Source organism: Manduca sexta, chromosome 7, assembly GCF_014839805.1.
Source record: "Manduca sexta isolate Smith_Timp_Sample1 chromosome 7, JHU_Msex_v1.0, whole genome shotgun sequence".
Lineage (NCBI taxonomy): Eukaryota > Metazoa > Arthropoda > Insecta > Lepidoptera > Sphingidae > Manduca > Manduca sexta.
The window spans coordinates 4,228,276-4,243,551 of record NC_051121.1 but is presented as its reverse complement, the minus strand read 5'-3'; the positions used below and the strand labels follow the sequence as shown (position 1 = coordinate 4,243,551).

The window sequence follows — 15,276 nt, the reverse complement described above, 5'->3', positions numbered from 1 at the left end:
TTCTATATACACGCGACTTGCCGCCAAATATAGCAAGCTTCAAAATTTGCAGGTCAGCTTACTATGACTTATGCATGATAAAAATTACTTTTGAAAGTCGCGTCTGCAAGTTTCCTCGCGAATTCTTGCATACAGAGATGATAATAAACCATCGATCAAACGTCACGTCTCCAAGCTGCCGGACTAGGACAGCAATCGTCTGATTCCCCCACGTAGCAACTCAGTTATTGACCCGCGTTAGTTTCTAGACGTCGGTGCCGGTGCGCGCGCACCCTCGCTCCAGCCCGGCTTAGTCGCCCACCATGCCTGCACCGTGCGACTCGTGCAAAGGTAACATTTTATTATTCCTAAATTTATTTTATTTTCACCATGTGTTTGGCTCTTTCAAATTGGTTTTCAGTTTTTAACACGCTTTTATTGTTGTTGGTTAATTCAGTTTGTTATCTAAGATTAATTATTTTAATTCGTAATTCATTTTAATAATTGTTTTGATATTTGAACTTTAAAAATAAGTGCGTAGAAATTAAATCACAAGAAATGGATTCAGAATGATATTAATTTAACAATTAATTGGTCTTTTACCGATGCATTTTTACCGATGATAACAAATTAATGAATTATAATTAGTAATGTTTATATATTTTTTGGTAAAATTATCATTATTTTAGTGATATATTTACCTAATTTGACTTGTTTTACCTCCTCTTTTGCAATTATTTATAAAGCCAATATTGAACCCATTTTAATCGATAATGACTAAAAATAAACTATCGAAGAATACTTTGTCCATGTCCGACCAAAACGCATTCCGAATTAAAATTCAAACAAAGGAATGCGGCTCGTCGGCTGACTCCAATTAATTTATTTAAAACAATAAAGGGATCCTTTAGGGTATCGTAAACATTTAATGAGGCAAATCGATGTTTAGAGTCAAAGCAAAGACTCTTCACAAACCCTTGAGACTTACTTGGGCTATTTCCTGAATAATTAATTAAAGCAGTGATGCAAATAGGACACTTAATGATAAGCTATACTGTTGTTTTTGATCTTAGTGTATTGTGAATAATTCTGTGGCTTAACTGTGATTTTTGTAAGCGTCATCGTAAGGATCCAACGTCGCGACGTCCTAATATTGGGTCCTAAAATAAATTGGGCCGACAGAATTACACTGACCATTGATACAACATTCCTCATTAGTCTTCATTAGTTATTCTTGGGTTTAAATTATCATTTCGAAGTGACTTTGCTGTAAGAAGGATTAATAAAGGGTTGCACTCATCAGTATCTTGTGCCTACCGCGCCGAGTTCACAATTGAATTTTTCGCAGGAAAAGTGCAATTAATAATCATCAGGGGTGCTTTGGGTTTTGAAAACAGTAAAATGAACCTTATGTCTTTGTTTTACAGACACGTGCGGTGGGGGCACGGCCGCCTGTGGTGCAAACTGCACTTGCGGCCCCAACTGCGCCTGCGGAGATGGCAAGCCGTCTGGTGGGTACCGACTTATATTCTACATCCATACTATCTCTACAATCAGTTCATTCTAATTTATTGAGACTTCGAACTAGACATTTTATCTTCACTGTTTAATTGGTAGTCAGATAATCGAACTAAAGATTCTTTACAATTAGAAAGTGCTGAATTAAAGCTGTTCAATTATTTTATGATGTGTGTTTACATGATATTATGATGTGATATGCTAAAGAATTTAACATTTGTTACAGGCGGCAAGCCATGCTGCCAGGGTGGCGATAAAAAATAAATCTTCATAATTACATAATGTTTTTTCCCAAATGATGCTCTATTTTAACTACACGTAAAGTAGAAATTAAATAGCTGAGTAACACGTATAATGTAGTTGATTTTCTAAAGATTATATATTCTAGTATAAGGAGGATAATATTGTGGTGTCATGAAATAAATGTAAACTAAATATTTAACCTAGCGTTTATTATAGCTTATTCTCTTAGGGTAGTTCTCTGCTTACTGCTAAGTAATTATGTAATTTTATCACATTCAGTGTTTAATCTAAGCTTTGTCTTTGAAGGGAGAGTCCCTGGTACATGTAATACTCATTAACGTAAGAGACGTGGGCACGCACACACGCATCGTAATTTGTCTAGTGTATCTATCTAGTAAAGTAAGCCTGTAACTATGTGTGTTTTATTTAACATCCTTATGAAAATTCTCAATCGCCAATATGAAGAGATTTTAATATGGAGTCATTAATTTTGCACCTAAGCTTAATCATCCGAGAACTTCGGTGTGATACAGGCAGTTGTTTTGTTTAACATGCTTTCTTTTTTTCAATATTATCGACTGCCAATAATAGATAATAATGATGGGTCATTAATTTTGCACGAAGATTTCACGAGAATTTCAGTGTGATACAGGCAGCCTTTGGAAAAATCTCACTAAGTCGACATTTTTGTCTGACATAACATAATGTCTGAAATAATATATATTATAAAAAATTTACACCAATGTACCGCACGACTGACCACACATAATGGATGTCATTACATATTGGAAAAGACAAATATCTCATACTACGTATAGAGCTTAAGGAAATATGATTCTTCGGCTGTTTTTGACATAGGTAATTATTTTTGAAATAGGGCTGTGATTTGAAAACGTTAAATAATATTAAAAATAATTGAATGATTGTTAAAAGACCCGTCATTAAATATGTACACGGTAAATGAAAAAATACCATACATCCTTATAAATATAAGCAAAAATATATCAACCCTAACAAAGATTATAGACGCTTACGGTCGAGTTGTCCCATGTGTTGTATAGTGTACAAAACAGCATTTTTAATCAAATAAAATGTAGCTTTATTGAAAATTTTCCAATTCAACCTTAAATAGTTTGGGCCGACTAGTTTGCAGCTCTAACAAATTCTCTACACCCTCATACCCCAGTCTTATCGACTACGGTAGCCCCCGACGTAAGGCATAATTAGGCCAAGGCATTAAGGATGGAAAATTCAAGGGCAAATACACAGAAATTGCGTCCAATGTTATTAGTCAGCGAAAATTATTTAATTCACCAACTTATTTGGAAGTTTTTGGCATTCGCAGTGTGGATTGTGTCACTGTAATTGTAATATACTAACCGTGTCCGATTGATTTAATCCCCTTAAGGGTTTGATTTTCAAAGACCTTGTGTAAAGAGAGCATAAAAAAGAGTTTGTAAAATAGTGGCCCACGTAAGTATGTCGCGTACCAGGATCAGCCTGTGTACATCCGGATCAAACAGGGCGGCATAATTGTGTCGACTACCGAGAGGTAATCATCTCTCATAAGTCGTATAGAAGGACAAGAGTTAGTAAAATAGTGGACCACGTGACACGTACCGGCATCAGCCTGTGTATATCCGGATCTAACAGGCCGGTATAATTATGTTGACTACCGAGAGGTAATCATCTCTCATAAGTCGTATAGAAGGAGAAGAGTTAATAAAATAGTGGACCACGTGGCACGTACCGGCATCAGCCTGTGTATATCCGGATCAAACAGGCCGGCATAATTATGTTGACTACCGAGAGGTAATCATCTCTCATAAGTCGTATAGAAGTAGAAGAGTTAGTAAAATAGTGGACCACGTGACACGTACCGGCATCAGCCTGTGTATATCCGGATCAAACAGGACGGCATAATTGTGTCGACTACCGAGAGGTAATCATCTCTCATAAGTCGTATAGAAGGAGAAGAGTTAGTAAAATAGTGGACCACGTGACACGTACCGGCATCAGCCTGTGTATATCCGGATCAAACAGGACGGCATAATTGTGTCGACTACCGAGAGGTAATCATCTCTCATAAGTCGTATAGAAGGAGAAGAGTTAGTAAAATAGTGGACCACGTGGCACGTACCGGCATCAGCCTGTGTATATCCGGATCAAACAGGACGGCATAATTGTGTCGACTACCGAGAGGTAATCATCTCTCATAAGTCGTATAGAAGTAGAAGAGTTAGTAAAATAGTGGACCACGTGACACGTACCGGCATCAGCCTGTGTATATGCGGATCAAACAGGCCGGCATAATTATGTCGACTGCCGAGGGGTAATCAGCTCTCATAAGTCGTATAGAAGGAGAAGAGTTAGTAAAATAGTGGACCACGTGACACGTACCGGCATCAGCCTGTGTATATCCGGATCAAACAGGCGGCATAATTGTGTCGACTGTCGACGAGGAATCAATAATCATCTCGTCACTCAACATTCTATTGGACTCCACTCCATTTACCATCAGGTGCGAGGGGTTCAGATTGCTGTGCCGGTATGAAAAGAAAAATTAAATTGCACATTGACTTTCCACTCGTTTAAAAAAAACATGAATACAGCCCTAAGTATATTATGGACACACGCTAATCAAACTTCAGAATGACAAGTGTACCTTGTGTAGAAAATGCATGTAATTTTGTTTTGACTCCTATAATTATAATATTTTGGTATTATTTAATAACTCGCAAAATACCAATGGTTATAAAATAAAAGTAAGTATTTTCATTAAAACATATCTTTATTTTATAAGTCCAATGTATATGAATACAATATGGAAGCAATAATGGGACTTTCATCGTTATAATCTTAAATATTGTTCTTAAACAAAGGAATTTCTTAAATCTATATTTTAGAAACATATGGCGATACAAAAGACATACAGCACGATAAACAATACAAAATGAGATGAAAAAATCACACCAACTAAATCAGTCTGACATCGGCGGCCATATTCCATTTTGATTTCCCGCCAAAATGGAAGCTGGTCGCTGATGTTGCCAACTTATTATTACAAATTCATACAGCGAATTACACTCGATGTAAATACGAAATTAATACCGCCACTCTCATTAGATCATCCAATTTATTTGCCATTTTTCTATTTTAAATTATCAAAAAAGACCAGTGACACTGGCTCATCATGTTCACGCTTATAAGAATAAAAACTCTTTTTCTAAAACTAAGTATTAAACGTATACATTGCTCATGAAATTATAATATTTTTAGGAAATGGCGGTATTTTAAACATTATATACTCATACACTTAAGTCCTATATTCGTACAGAGAGATAGACAACCAATAGCCATGTCGAATGATTATAGAAAAAGCGAAGTCTACATCTAATCATATATGTTTAGCTGTACAAGCTAACTTTTCTCTTGTAAAAGTGTATATTCAAATGTAAATATAATAATGAATCAAATATCCATAAAATATATATTTTTTGTTAGGTACCCTTATTAGGACGCATAATTACTACAGGTACCGGAACGAAATTATTACAGTAAACATCTACCTTATATAATTTTATATATCTCTTCGTACATTACGTCAGAATAAATAGGACTCGGTCTCACATACATCTCTTGAAAACGTTCAACAACATTGAAAAATATATTTCATTAATATTAGCAGACTGTAACAAATGCACTTTATATTCAATTCCACAGTTATTCGTAAGAATAAAAAACATACTATTATAACAAAAGTTTCTTCAACATGGCAACCCTGGACAAACTTAACCTCAAAATAAAGCATGCTCTCTTACATCTTACGAACTATTACATAAACATTTCAACGTGTTACATATACTTCATCACAAGTAAAACAATCACTGAGTAATCACAAATCGTTCATAAACACGATCTATAATAAATAGCAACTTTAATAAACGTGTCGCGTTTTGGCGGGAGATTTGACAGTTGTCTATGGCACTGGTTCCTCTTCCGTCTCCTCGTCCGAGTCGTAGACCGGAGCCCCGTTCTTCATTTGTATCACAGACTTCTTTCTATGTCTATGCTCTCTTTGCTTCTGGTCAAAATGTCTGTGAACAAATCAATTACGAACGTTATTCATAATAATTTCATTTATAGGTATCAATTAATTTATTCTCAGTATACTGAGCTGGTAAAGTGTTACCAGCTAATCCCACAAATATTACAACAAAACCATTGTATAACTAATATTGTTAACTGTATATTTTTTACGCATTTATTGTTGTCCTTTTTATGTGTGTGTAGAAATATAAATGGTGTGGTTATCTCACCTGCCACTAATAAGCGGGTGTAAAGCATTCTTCAGACTGGCGAATAAGTATGGATATATATTCTCCTGGTTAGCGAGTAGGTCCCTCACGCTGTCGAGGGGGTCTGCGAGGGTCTCCGAGAGGGGCTCCTCTAGCGAACGGCTTGTTGTCACTGTCGCGGGCTTCTCTGAAGATCCGCATGGCTCTGATATAGATCTGTCGAGGATAGGTTCTTCGCTGCTGTTGAAAAAAATGAGATTATAATTATTTTTCATTCTGTCTACAATACTTTAATCATAAACTAACATTATTATACCTTCACACTAAACACACAACGTTGCTTCAGCAGATAATGTATAATACAAAATATTTGTTATAATAAACACTCTCAACAAGGTATGGACCTCGAGTCCATAGTGCTGTAATTATTTAATAAAAAAAAATGGTAAGAGGACTGGAGTTCAGATAGAGTGTCAACTGACGAGAGATGATTATTCCTTGCCAGTCGACACAATTATGCCAGCCTGTTTGAAACTGGATGTACAAAGACTCATTCCGGAACGCGACACACTTACATGGACCAGTATGGCAGGTTTTACGTCTTGAGTATGGTAGTCGCTACCTAGTTAAGTATCGCTGAGGTAAGTTTTTTTTAGATATATGAAAGAGATTGTAAGCTGGACCTATTTTTTAGAAAACAAGAAACAATCATTCCTTTTAGTAATAATTGTTTTTGTATCTAAGAGGTAGGTACTGGAAGAGCCAAGATTAGGGCGATAGGAATGAGATTACCTCACTTTATTTCGTCGGTATTATATTTGGACTACACTATATTGTATGTATGTAACATCAAGTCCAGTATAATATTAAAAATATATACCGTGTCCGTGCGTCAGTCCGTGCGTCAGTCCGCGCGTCAGTCCGCGCGTCAGTCCGCGGTTGGTCGTGCTGCCTGAAGTCGGGCAGGCTGCGCGCGCACGCCCACGCCTGCAGCGCGCGCTCGCGCACGTAGATCAGCGGACGGATGATGCGCACCTCGTGCTCTCTGTAACGTCAGGTTAAGTTCAAGTTTTATTGATGTTGTATCTTCAAGAATGTTTGGAATATAGAGGACAGTTTTGCCCATTTGCTGATCTAGAATCTAGATGATTTTCGATTATAGATGTCTAAAAAATACTATTTCACAATTCTATTTTATTTCATGTATGCCGGCACATAAGGAACTATACCAACCGTTTTTATACCAATTACCTCATTCATACCAAAAAGAAGTTCAAATTTGAATATGGAGGAAAACGCATAGAACCAAAAGCACAGTAATGTAGAATGATAGCATCCTATACCTGATTGATTGATATAAAAGCGGCGATAGCCTAGTTGGGTGTGGAACGGACTGCCAAGACGAATGTCGGCAGGTTCAAATCCCAAGGGCACACACCTCTGACTTTTTTAAAATCATGTGTGTATTCTTTGTGAATTCATCGTTCGCTTCAACGGTGAAGGAAAACATCGTGAGGAAACCTGTACATCTGAGAAGTTCTCTATAGGAATTTCGAAGGTGTGTGAAGTCTACCAATCCGCACTAGGCCAGCGTGGTGGACTAAGGCCTAATCCCTTTCAGTAGTAGAGGCCGTGCTCAGTAGTGTGCAAGTATATAATACAGGGCTGATATTATGATATACCTGATTCTGTAATGCGCCTTCATGGTGCTGAGCTCCCCGGCGTGCATGGCGGAGGCGACGAAGGCGGTGGCGGCGTGGTCGAGCGTGTGCGCGAGCGCGGCGGCGCCGTAGCCGTGCGCGCGCGCCGCGCTGTAGGCCGCGCGCCGCACGCCGCGCCGCGCCCAGCGCGAGATGTGGCCGCGGCGACTGCCTGAACCACAACATACTTATAGACTAGCTGACCTGGCGAACTTCGTACCGCCAACAGTCCACATATGGACACCACTGAAGCATCGGAATGTTTGCCGGCAAACATGTCAGCTACATGACATTACTCGTGTCACGGAAAAATAATCTTATTATGTAGTATTTAAGGTTACATTCCCGTGACACACGTAAATGTCATGTAGCTGTCATGTTTGCCGGCAAACATTCCGATGCTTCAGTGGTTTAGGCGTGATGGATACTTCCATACGAACAAACATTACCTAAGTTGTAATAGATAGAGTGATCCCGGAACCTCTCAACTACCACTCAAACTTTATAGTATTGTATTAAAGTTCAAATTGAGTTTTAAGTATTGTTACGAATCTTTCGTATGGGAATATAGAAGTGTTGTTTTTAGACTTGTTCAGGCATTTTTTTAAAAATTTTCTCCGTTAGAACCATTTTCGTACTTTAAGGAATATTATAAAAAAGAATAAGCGAAATCGGTTCAGCTGCTCTCGAGATTTGCGCTTAGCAAGACATTCAGCGATTCATTTTTATATTATATACATACAGTGAAACAAATGTTATATTAAGTGGTGGTAGATAGTTATTGCCATTTGGCACAAATACATCGGCATGTTCGAAACTGGACATACGCCTGATAAGGGTTATCATTGATCATAGTTCTATGATGCCAATAATACAGACTTTAGTGCCTACAATAATTATAGTTACGACTGCTCCCGAATATCCTTTCACTGCATAAAATGCAACAGCAATGCAAAACGTTAAATGCAAAGTAGTCAATCCACTATATGTTAATGCACTATATGTTAAGGCCTTTATCCTATACCTAAATAAATACTATTATTGCGGGCTACAGAACTGCTGTTTAAAATGCTATTAAAACACACGCTAAGTACATTCAAGTTACAGGACAGCTCCTTAAAATGCTATTACAATACATGCTGTAAACAATAAAAATACTTACTTTGGCACTCATCTTCTTCCAATTTATCTTGGTATATGAATTTGACTCCAAGAGATTTGCAATACGCCATCAAATGCAGGGGATCGACTTGGGCGGAAGGTTCGTGTACGTATAGAGCACCTGGATTAAAAAAATAACCATTAAATACCTCAAATGTAGTGAGAGTGTGTGCGCAGTAACGTGTTACTGCTTGGCTAGACAAATTGATAGTCCTATCTACAAGATGATTTTCCCATTATGTTGCTAAATGGAACCACACATTCGTCTTTACCTCTGCTAAAATTGTGCCAAAAATCGTCTACGAATATTTTCGCCAAAAATTTGTTTTCGTTTTCTAATATTATTATCATTTTATAGTTTAGTGCGAAAGAGGTAGTGTGCGGGAGTGTTTTTCTCACTGAAAGTATGATGTTGCCGATCTTACGAAAAAAGATGTGTTATATGTTTTCATTAAGCAACGCAATGTCTAAAAGTAGCTGTACTGTCTCGAATCTTGCATTCAGGAACTCTAATAACTACGTAAATTATGTGTCACAGCACTAAATATCAGACAAAACAATAATATCAGCCCTGTATTATATACTGTCCCACTGCTGGGCACGGGCCTCCTCTACTACTGAGAGGGATTAGGTCTTAATCCACCACGCTGGCCTAGTGCGGATTGGTAGACTTCACACACCCTCAAAATTCCTATAGAGAACTTCTCAGGTATGCAGGTTTCTTCACGATGTTTTCCTTCAACGTTAAAGCAATCGGTAATTCACAACGAATACACACATAATTTTTTAGAAAAGTCAGAGGTATGTGCCCTTGGGATTTGAACCTGCGGACATTCGTCTCGGCATTCCGATCCACAACCAACTAGGCTATCGCCGCTTCTCAGACAAAACAATAATACGGTAGAAATACTCACCAATACTGAAATGGATCCCTTTAGATCTGGCGTAGAACTGATACTGATGCATCGTGTGGAGGAGTGCGATGGACTCCCGGCCCCCGGACAGGCAGACCAGGACCTTGTCTCCGGGACGCACCATGTTGAACTCCTGGATAGCCTGTATACGAGAAAAAGTATTCAAAATTATGTTCCTTGAAATTTTAGGTGGTAGAAAGCCCTGGATCAAAGATTGATGGAATATTGGATAAATAAAAAGTTCGTTGTAGAGTTACCAGTATAATAAAATTCATACCAGTCAAAAAATATATAAGAATCAGTAACAATCGCCTTTAAAGTATTCAAGTATATTATATCAAATAAAAAAATCCAGTGTAAACCATTATATATTAGTTCTTTATTTTCAAACAATATCTCTATTAACAACTGTTATTGCAACAAATACCACAGAAATGTAAGCAGATTACTTTTCCTCAATTTATTCCTTTTCTAAACATGTTGAATATGCTTGCTGAGAATAATTATTACCATGATCAATAATATCAAACTTATCAATGCAGCTAATGTGATGATTCTTACCTCGACGGTAGCCTTCCAGATAGGCTTGGGAGGGCACTGCCACTTGCCCTCGTCGTCCAACGTGAAGTCAGTGAGGGAGTTGTCACTGCAAGCGCTGCTGTCGTCTGGTTCCTCCTCCCAGAACTCCGGTTTGAAGGTACGACACTCGGACATGCTGAAAACAAAATATAATAATTAATGCATTTTATTTTTATCACAATAATTAATAATGATGTAAATGACACACTAACACATCTTTACAATTTTAATGAAATCGAAAAATAGATGTCAGAGAAAACATATTATATATAATTTATTGTATAATTTTATGTTTAAATTACACACAACAGCTACTCGAGGTGAGATAATCATCAATAAGGAATTGAATATTGATAATTTTCTAAATGGTGATGAAAATCTGTATCTAATTTGTCTTTTCTTTGAAGATTTAAATGTTATCACAGACCCTTGTCTATTTTATGTCAATATACCATGTTTGGTAATTTTGGCTAGGTATCTATATTCTTAAGAAATAAATAAAGAGGCACAAAGCGATAGAAGAGCATGAAAGGATTGTGTGCACAAATGTAATTAATGCAAACATTGATTAAAAACATTATCCCTTTAACATGCTTTTGAGTTAGACAATATGAAAATGTATATTAGTAACTTTAGAATATGATTCATTATCTCCTGTCCCCTGCTTTACAAGAATCTAGATAGATGCTAGATATTATCGAGCGCTAGACTAACCTCCTGTCATAGAAGCGCTCGTCTTGAGGCCTCTGGTCGGTCCCGTAACCGCTGGAGCGAGAGCTGCGGTCTGAACAACTGGACGAGGCGTTGGACGAGCGACTTGATCTCTTTGAATCTACGATCGCGGCCGCCCTGCGTCAAATGTTTATTGATATACTATTAGATAGAACTACAAGGGAATCTCATGATAATTTTCGTATATTTAAAGGGCTTCTAGCGGTACTAGCTCCAACGATTTTGTTTTTTTTTTATGTCAGAGACCGCAAACTGAGGCTCGACCTCTCTGATTTTTGGGAGAATATTTCAGTTATTATTCGCCATTTAAATTTCTAATCCCAAATTTTTTGTGTACCGAATTATTGATAATTACGTAACTTGAATCACTGTTCATTTAAATTTCCCACACATCCATATAAAAATAGCGAATGTCAGTCTAAAATAACCATATAGTCACATCCGGGTTTGTTAATATTTCCTATTAAAATGAATTTTGTGAGCGTGTTTCGCCAAGTTACGATGCGCTGTCGCGTTGAGATATTGCTTTTGTGAATAACGAGACGTCACGGAGACGTTTGACTGAATGCCAAGAGCCAAAAGATAATTTTCACCCATTAAAAAGTTCATCAAAGAAATAGCCAAGTCGGATGTTTCCAGCGATATATTACAGAGTTTATTAACCTCTGAAATGCGGTTACGTGTCTCAATGGATGTGTTTACGCAACGAGTGACAGTTTCAGAAAATTAATTGATGTTAATGGATTATTTTTCATGATATAAATTTTTATTGGATTATGAAATTGGCGTGAATTGTTGCATTGCGTAACGAGTTAAATTCGACAAATGTTAACAGATGGCGCTAGAAGGCTTGATGTAGCTTATAGATACGCACCACAAAAGTTTGAAATTATTTTCTTAATAATCCAGATAAGTTATAATTTTTTGAAATTTCAGAAAGGGAACATTACATATCTTATAATAAACACCAATTTTGCAAAATGCTAGATAACATATAAATGTAGCTATACTTCAAGGATTTACCTGTTCTGTCTGTCAGCATCATCTGGCATCTGGAACGCGATCCTGGCAGGATCAGTAGCTGTGTCGTATCTCTTGACAGGTCTCGTTATATGATCTCCAGAACAAACTGGCACACCTTCGATAATATCTGGCACTTCATTCTTCTCGTGCTTTTGGCACATTCTCAGTCTACCCTGAAGTTTTCTTCCTTTGTGCGTAGGATCTGAGGAAAAAGGCTTTAATTAAAAACCTACACTATGGCAAATTTAAAATAGGCTTGTGAATTATAGAAATTTATATGTTATTATACAATAAACCTTTATTACGCGACAGTAGCACAATATATAAAACAAGCCATATCAGAACTAATAAAAAACATATAAATATAAATTACCATAAAAGCAGTAACATATAAACTGGTTCCATAGCAATTCTGGACGCAATCGGTCTCCACTGGAAACGACGAGCTACTTTTATTGGCAGTGTTTAGTTTCGATTCAAACAAATATATTCTATTGAAGACATTTAAAGTTTATGTGATACTTACCAAAATCTAAATATGAATCAGTTTCTGTGAAGGTCATGTTAATCCCGCTGTCTTGTGAACTGACTGAAGGGTTTTGGCACCAAGTTTTCTTAATGCAGCAGTGTCTACAGTTAATATCGTTGCAGCTTGCTTCGTCGTCAGACAATTTATTTGAGCTTAAAGACTTTGGAAGATTTGGCGAGTTCTGAGTAGTGACGACCTGGATGATCGTGTCTGGAGTAGATGTTTCACTTGAGTTGAATGAGATGCTGTTGGGTCCAGACGCCTCATGGGAAGGCGTGCACTGAGATGATTTCGGCGACGGAGGTGATAGTTTACAATAACGACCATTCTCTTCGTCATATTGAGATGGAAGGACTGGGCTTGTAGGACACTTCCTCAGACTTTGTGTGGTCTTACTCAAATCTAGTCCCAATTCGGGCCCCGAGCCAATTCTTCTGCGCCCAGTTTGAGGAGGAGAACTCTTCCTCGCGCAGTTTCCTACGTAATCCGGAGAAATCATTTCATCCACTTGACTAACCATTTCGCGAATTTCGTGCTTTACTTCTGAAGCCATCTCCCTCGACATTCCCATTAAGTATTCAGCCACGTCGATAACCGATACTGAATTCTTTTCATTTTGACTAGAAGTTGAATTTATGCTCAAATTGGATTGTTCGACGGCATCAGAATTTTCCAAAATGTCGTCCACTTTAGATATTACCTCCCTTATTTCAGACTTTATTTCCGTCGCTATTTCTTTGGTCATCTCTTTAACGTAAGCATGAAGATCATCTGAAGTGTGAGACGTTAATGATGTGGTAGGAGATGAACGGCCGACTTGGCTACAGTCAGACATAGACGTACTGCTTTGTGTGCTGTACGGGAATGATTTTCCTGGTGAGATCATGGGATCATCTAATGAGAATAGATCGGTTTGGCTTCCACAATTGCAGAAGTTATTTGTTTTCTCAATGACATTGTTCGGACTTGTTTCTTTCAAGCCCAAGTTCATTTTAGTTTGTGCGCTCAGTTGTACTGGAGGAGTGTCAGATCCAAGACTATAGCACCGGGACCTCACTAACAATGGTTGCTTTGAAGGCCCCAATCGCAATGGAGAAACTGATTCACCAACAGCAAATTGCACTGGTGGTGTATTTGTTACCGTGCCTTCCTTGTGCGATTCTCTGAGACTTGACTCTCGGGAATAGAATTTTGTCTTCTGTTTTAACCTAAATATTTGACAGTCGTCTATAGCGGAAAGACTGAAATGTCTTGCCGACGATCCAAGTATTGGTGAAGAAGTTATGGAAGATCGCGAGAGATGTAGACTCTTTCTAGCTCCAGTGTACCCTGATGGGTCAAATGGCACAATATGTTTGACATTCGCCGAGCGACCTAATAACAGATCATGAGCCTCTTTTGGCAACATGAACCAACGCAAATAGTCTATGCGCGGATTGAAACTGACTTCCGGTTCAGCGGTAGAACATTTCATTGCCAACTTTCTAGCTCTATTGAATAAGTTTCTCGCAGTCTGCAAACACTCCGTGAAAGTTTGAGGGAAAATTCCGGGACCTGTAATAGTTTGAAGAGAAAGTAAAATAAGATTATCTACATATCTAATAAAAACGATATCTTATTTCATATTAATAAATGTAATAATTTTTATTTCGTTAGAGTCAAGTATCTATACTAGTGCAAATCCGCATCCTAAAAAATATAATTCTATTTTATTTTTATCACCTATACTATACTATAGTATTGTAGTAGTTTAGACTATAGTATTGTAAGTAATGATGTATAACACTCACCAGAAATCCTTCTTTCACTCATAGTCACTTTCCCACCATTAAATCTGAGCGCATGTAAAGACTTCCTGTCTCTCAAGACTGAGCATGAATGATGCCTCCACTGACCCGTCTCTGGATTAACGACATACTGCGGCAGGATCTTCCAGCCCTCAGTCGCCACCATCTTCAACGCTTCCAGGACAAAAGCCAGCTCCGTATCAGACATGAAGTACGGCAGCGAAACCCTGCAGAACCCTGGACGCAAATGCTCATTGTGTATGGGTACTTCTGGTGCTTTGACATCGCTTAGTTTCCGAACCCGCGCGATCTCCTTTTGTCTGCAATACGAATTGCTTTGATTTATTAGCACGTAGAGTTTACGACCGCCTGGCCTTCACGCGCAATTAGCACTTGTTCATAACAAAACAATATTTTAAATGTAAGGTATTTTTAAGCGCAATAGAGCGTGGAATGTGAATGGATATTTTGCAATGGATTTCTAACGATCAAAACAAATATAGTTAATTATATGGCATGCGCAATACCAAATATTACAGTTTCATTATACATGATACCAATTATGTTCGTGCCAAATAAATTGCTAGTTTTTGTGTATATTTAATCTATGTTTGACGAATCTTAATGCTTCTTAAAATTACCTAATCTGCACACACTCCAACGCTTTTTTAACACTGAACAGCAGATTATATATACAAATACTGACATAATTTGTTTCAACAACAACCCACGCAAATTATTGAACTTGACCTTTAAGTCTAACTAATGCCAGCAAGTTTTCGTGGATCTTCGTCTAAGATAATTCAAAGATAT

The 15,276-nt window shown here is 37.7% G+C and overlaps 1 protein-coding gene and 1 long non-coding RNA gene across 4 annotated transcripts in view; one reads left to right on the top strand and one right to left on the bottom strand.

Moving 5' to 3' along the window:
* The first annotated feature begins 222 nt into the window (after nt 1–222).
* LOC115449676 lies at nt 223–2,152 on the top strand. Its single transcript, XR_003939185.2, has 3 exons — nt 223–330; nt 1,407–1,490; nt 1,724–2,152. It is a non-coding gene; the product is annotated as an uncharacterized LOC115449676 (long non-coding RNA).
* A 2,360-nt stretch (nt 2,153–4,512) lies between these two features.
* The window catches only part of LOC115449669, a 93,027-nt gene continuing 82,263 nt past the window's right edge, over nt 4,513–15,276 (bottom strand). Inside the window, exons 7-17 of one of the 3 annotated variants that reach the window (XM_037447544.1) lie at nt 14,467–14,783; nt 12,674–14,230; nt 12,148–12,349; nt 11,107–11,241; nt 10,375–10,528; nt 9,814–9,955; nt 8,901–9,020; nt 7,721–7,910; nt 6,919–7,083; nt 6,060–6,278; nt 4,513–5,837 (exon numbers count right to left, since the gene is read on the bottom strand). In XM_037447544.1, the coding sequence (XP_037303441.1) occupies nt 5,720–5,837; nt 6,060–6,278; nt 6,919–7,083; nt 7,721–7,910; nt 8,901–9,020; nt 9,814–9,955; nt 10,375–10,528; nt 11,107–11,241; nt 12,148–12,349; nt 12,674–14,230; nt 14,467–14,783 (3,319 nt within the window). In that variant the 3' untranslated portion in view covers nt 4,513–5,719. The remainder of the gene's footprint in view (nt 5,838–6,059; nt 6,279–6,918; nt 7,084–7,720; nt 7,911–8,900; nt 9,021–9,813; nt 9,956–10,374; nt 10,529–11,106; nt 11,242–12,147; nt 12,350–12,673; nt 14,231–14,466; nt 14,784–15,276) is intronic. The other 2 variants (XM_037447545.1, XM_037447546.1) reach the window with 2 other exon arrangements.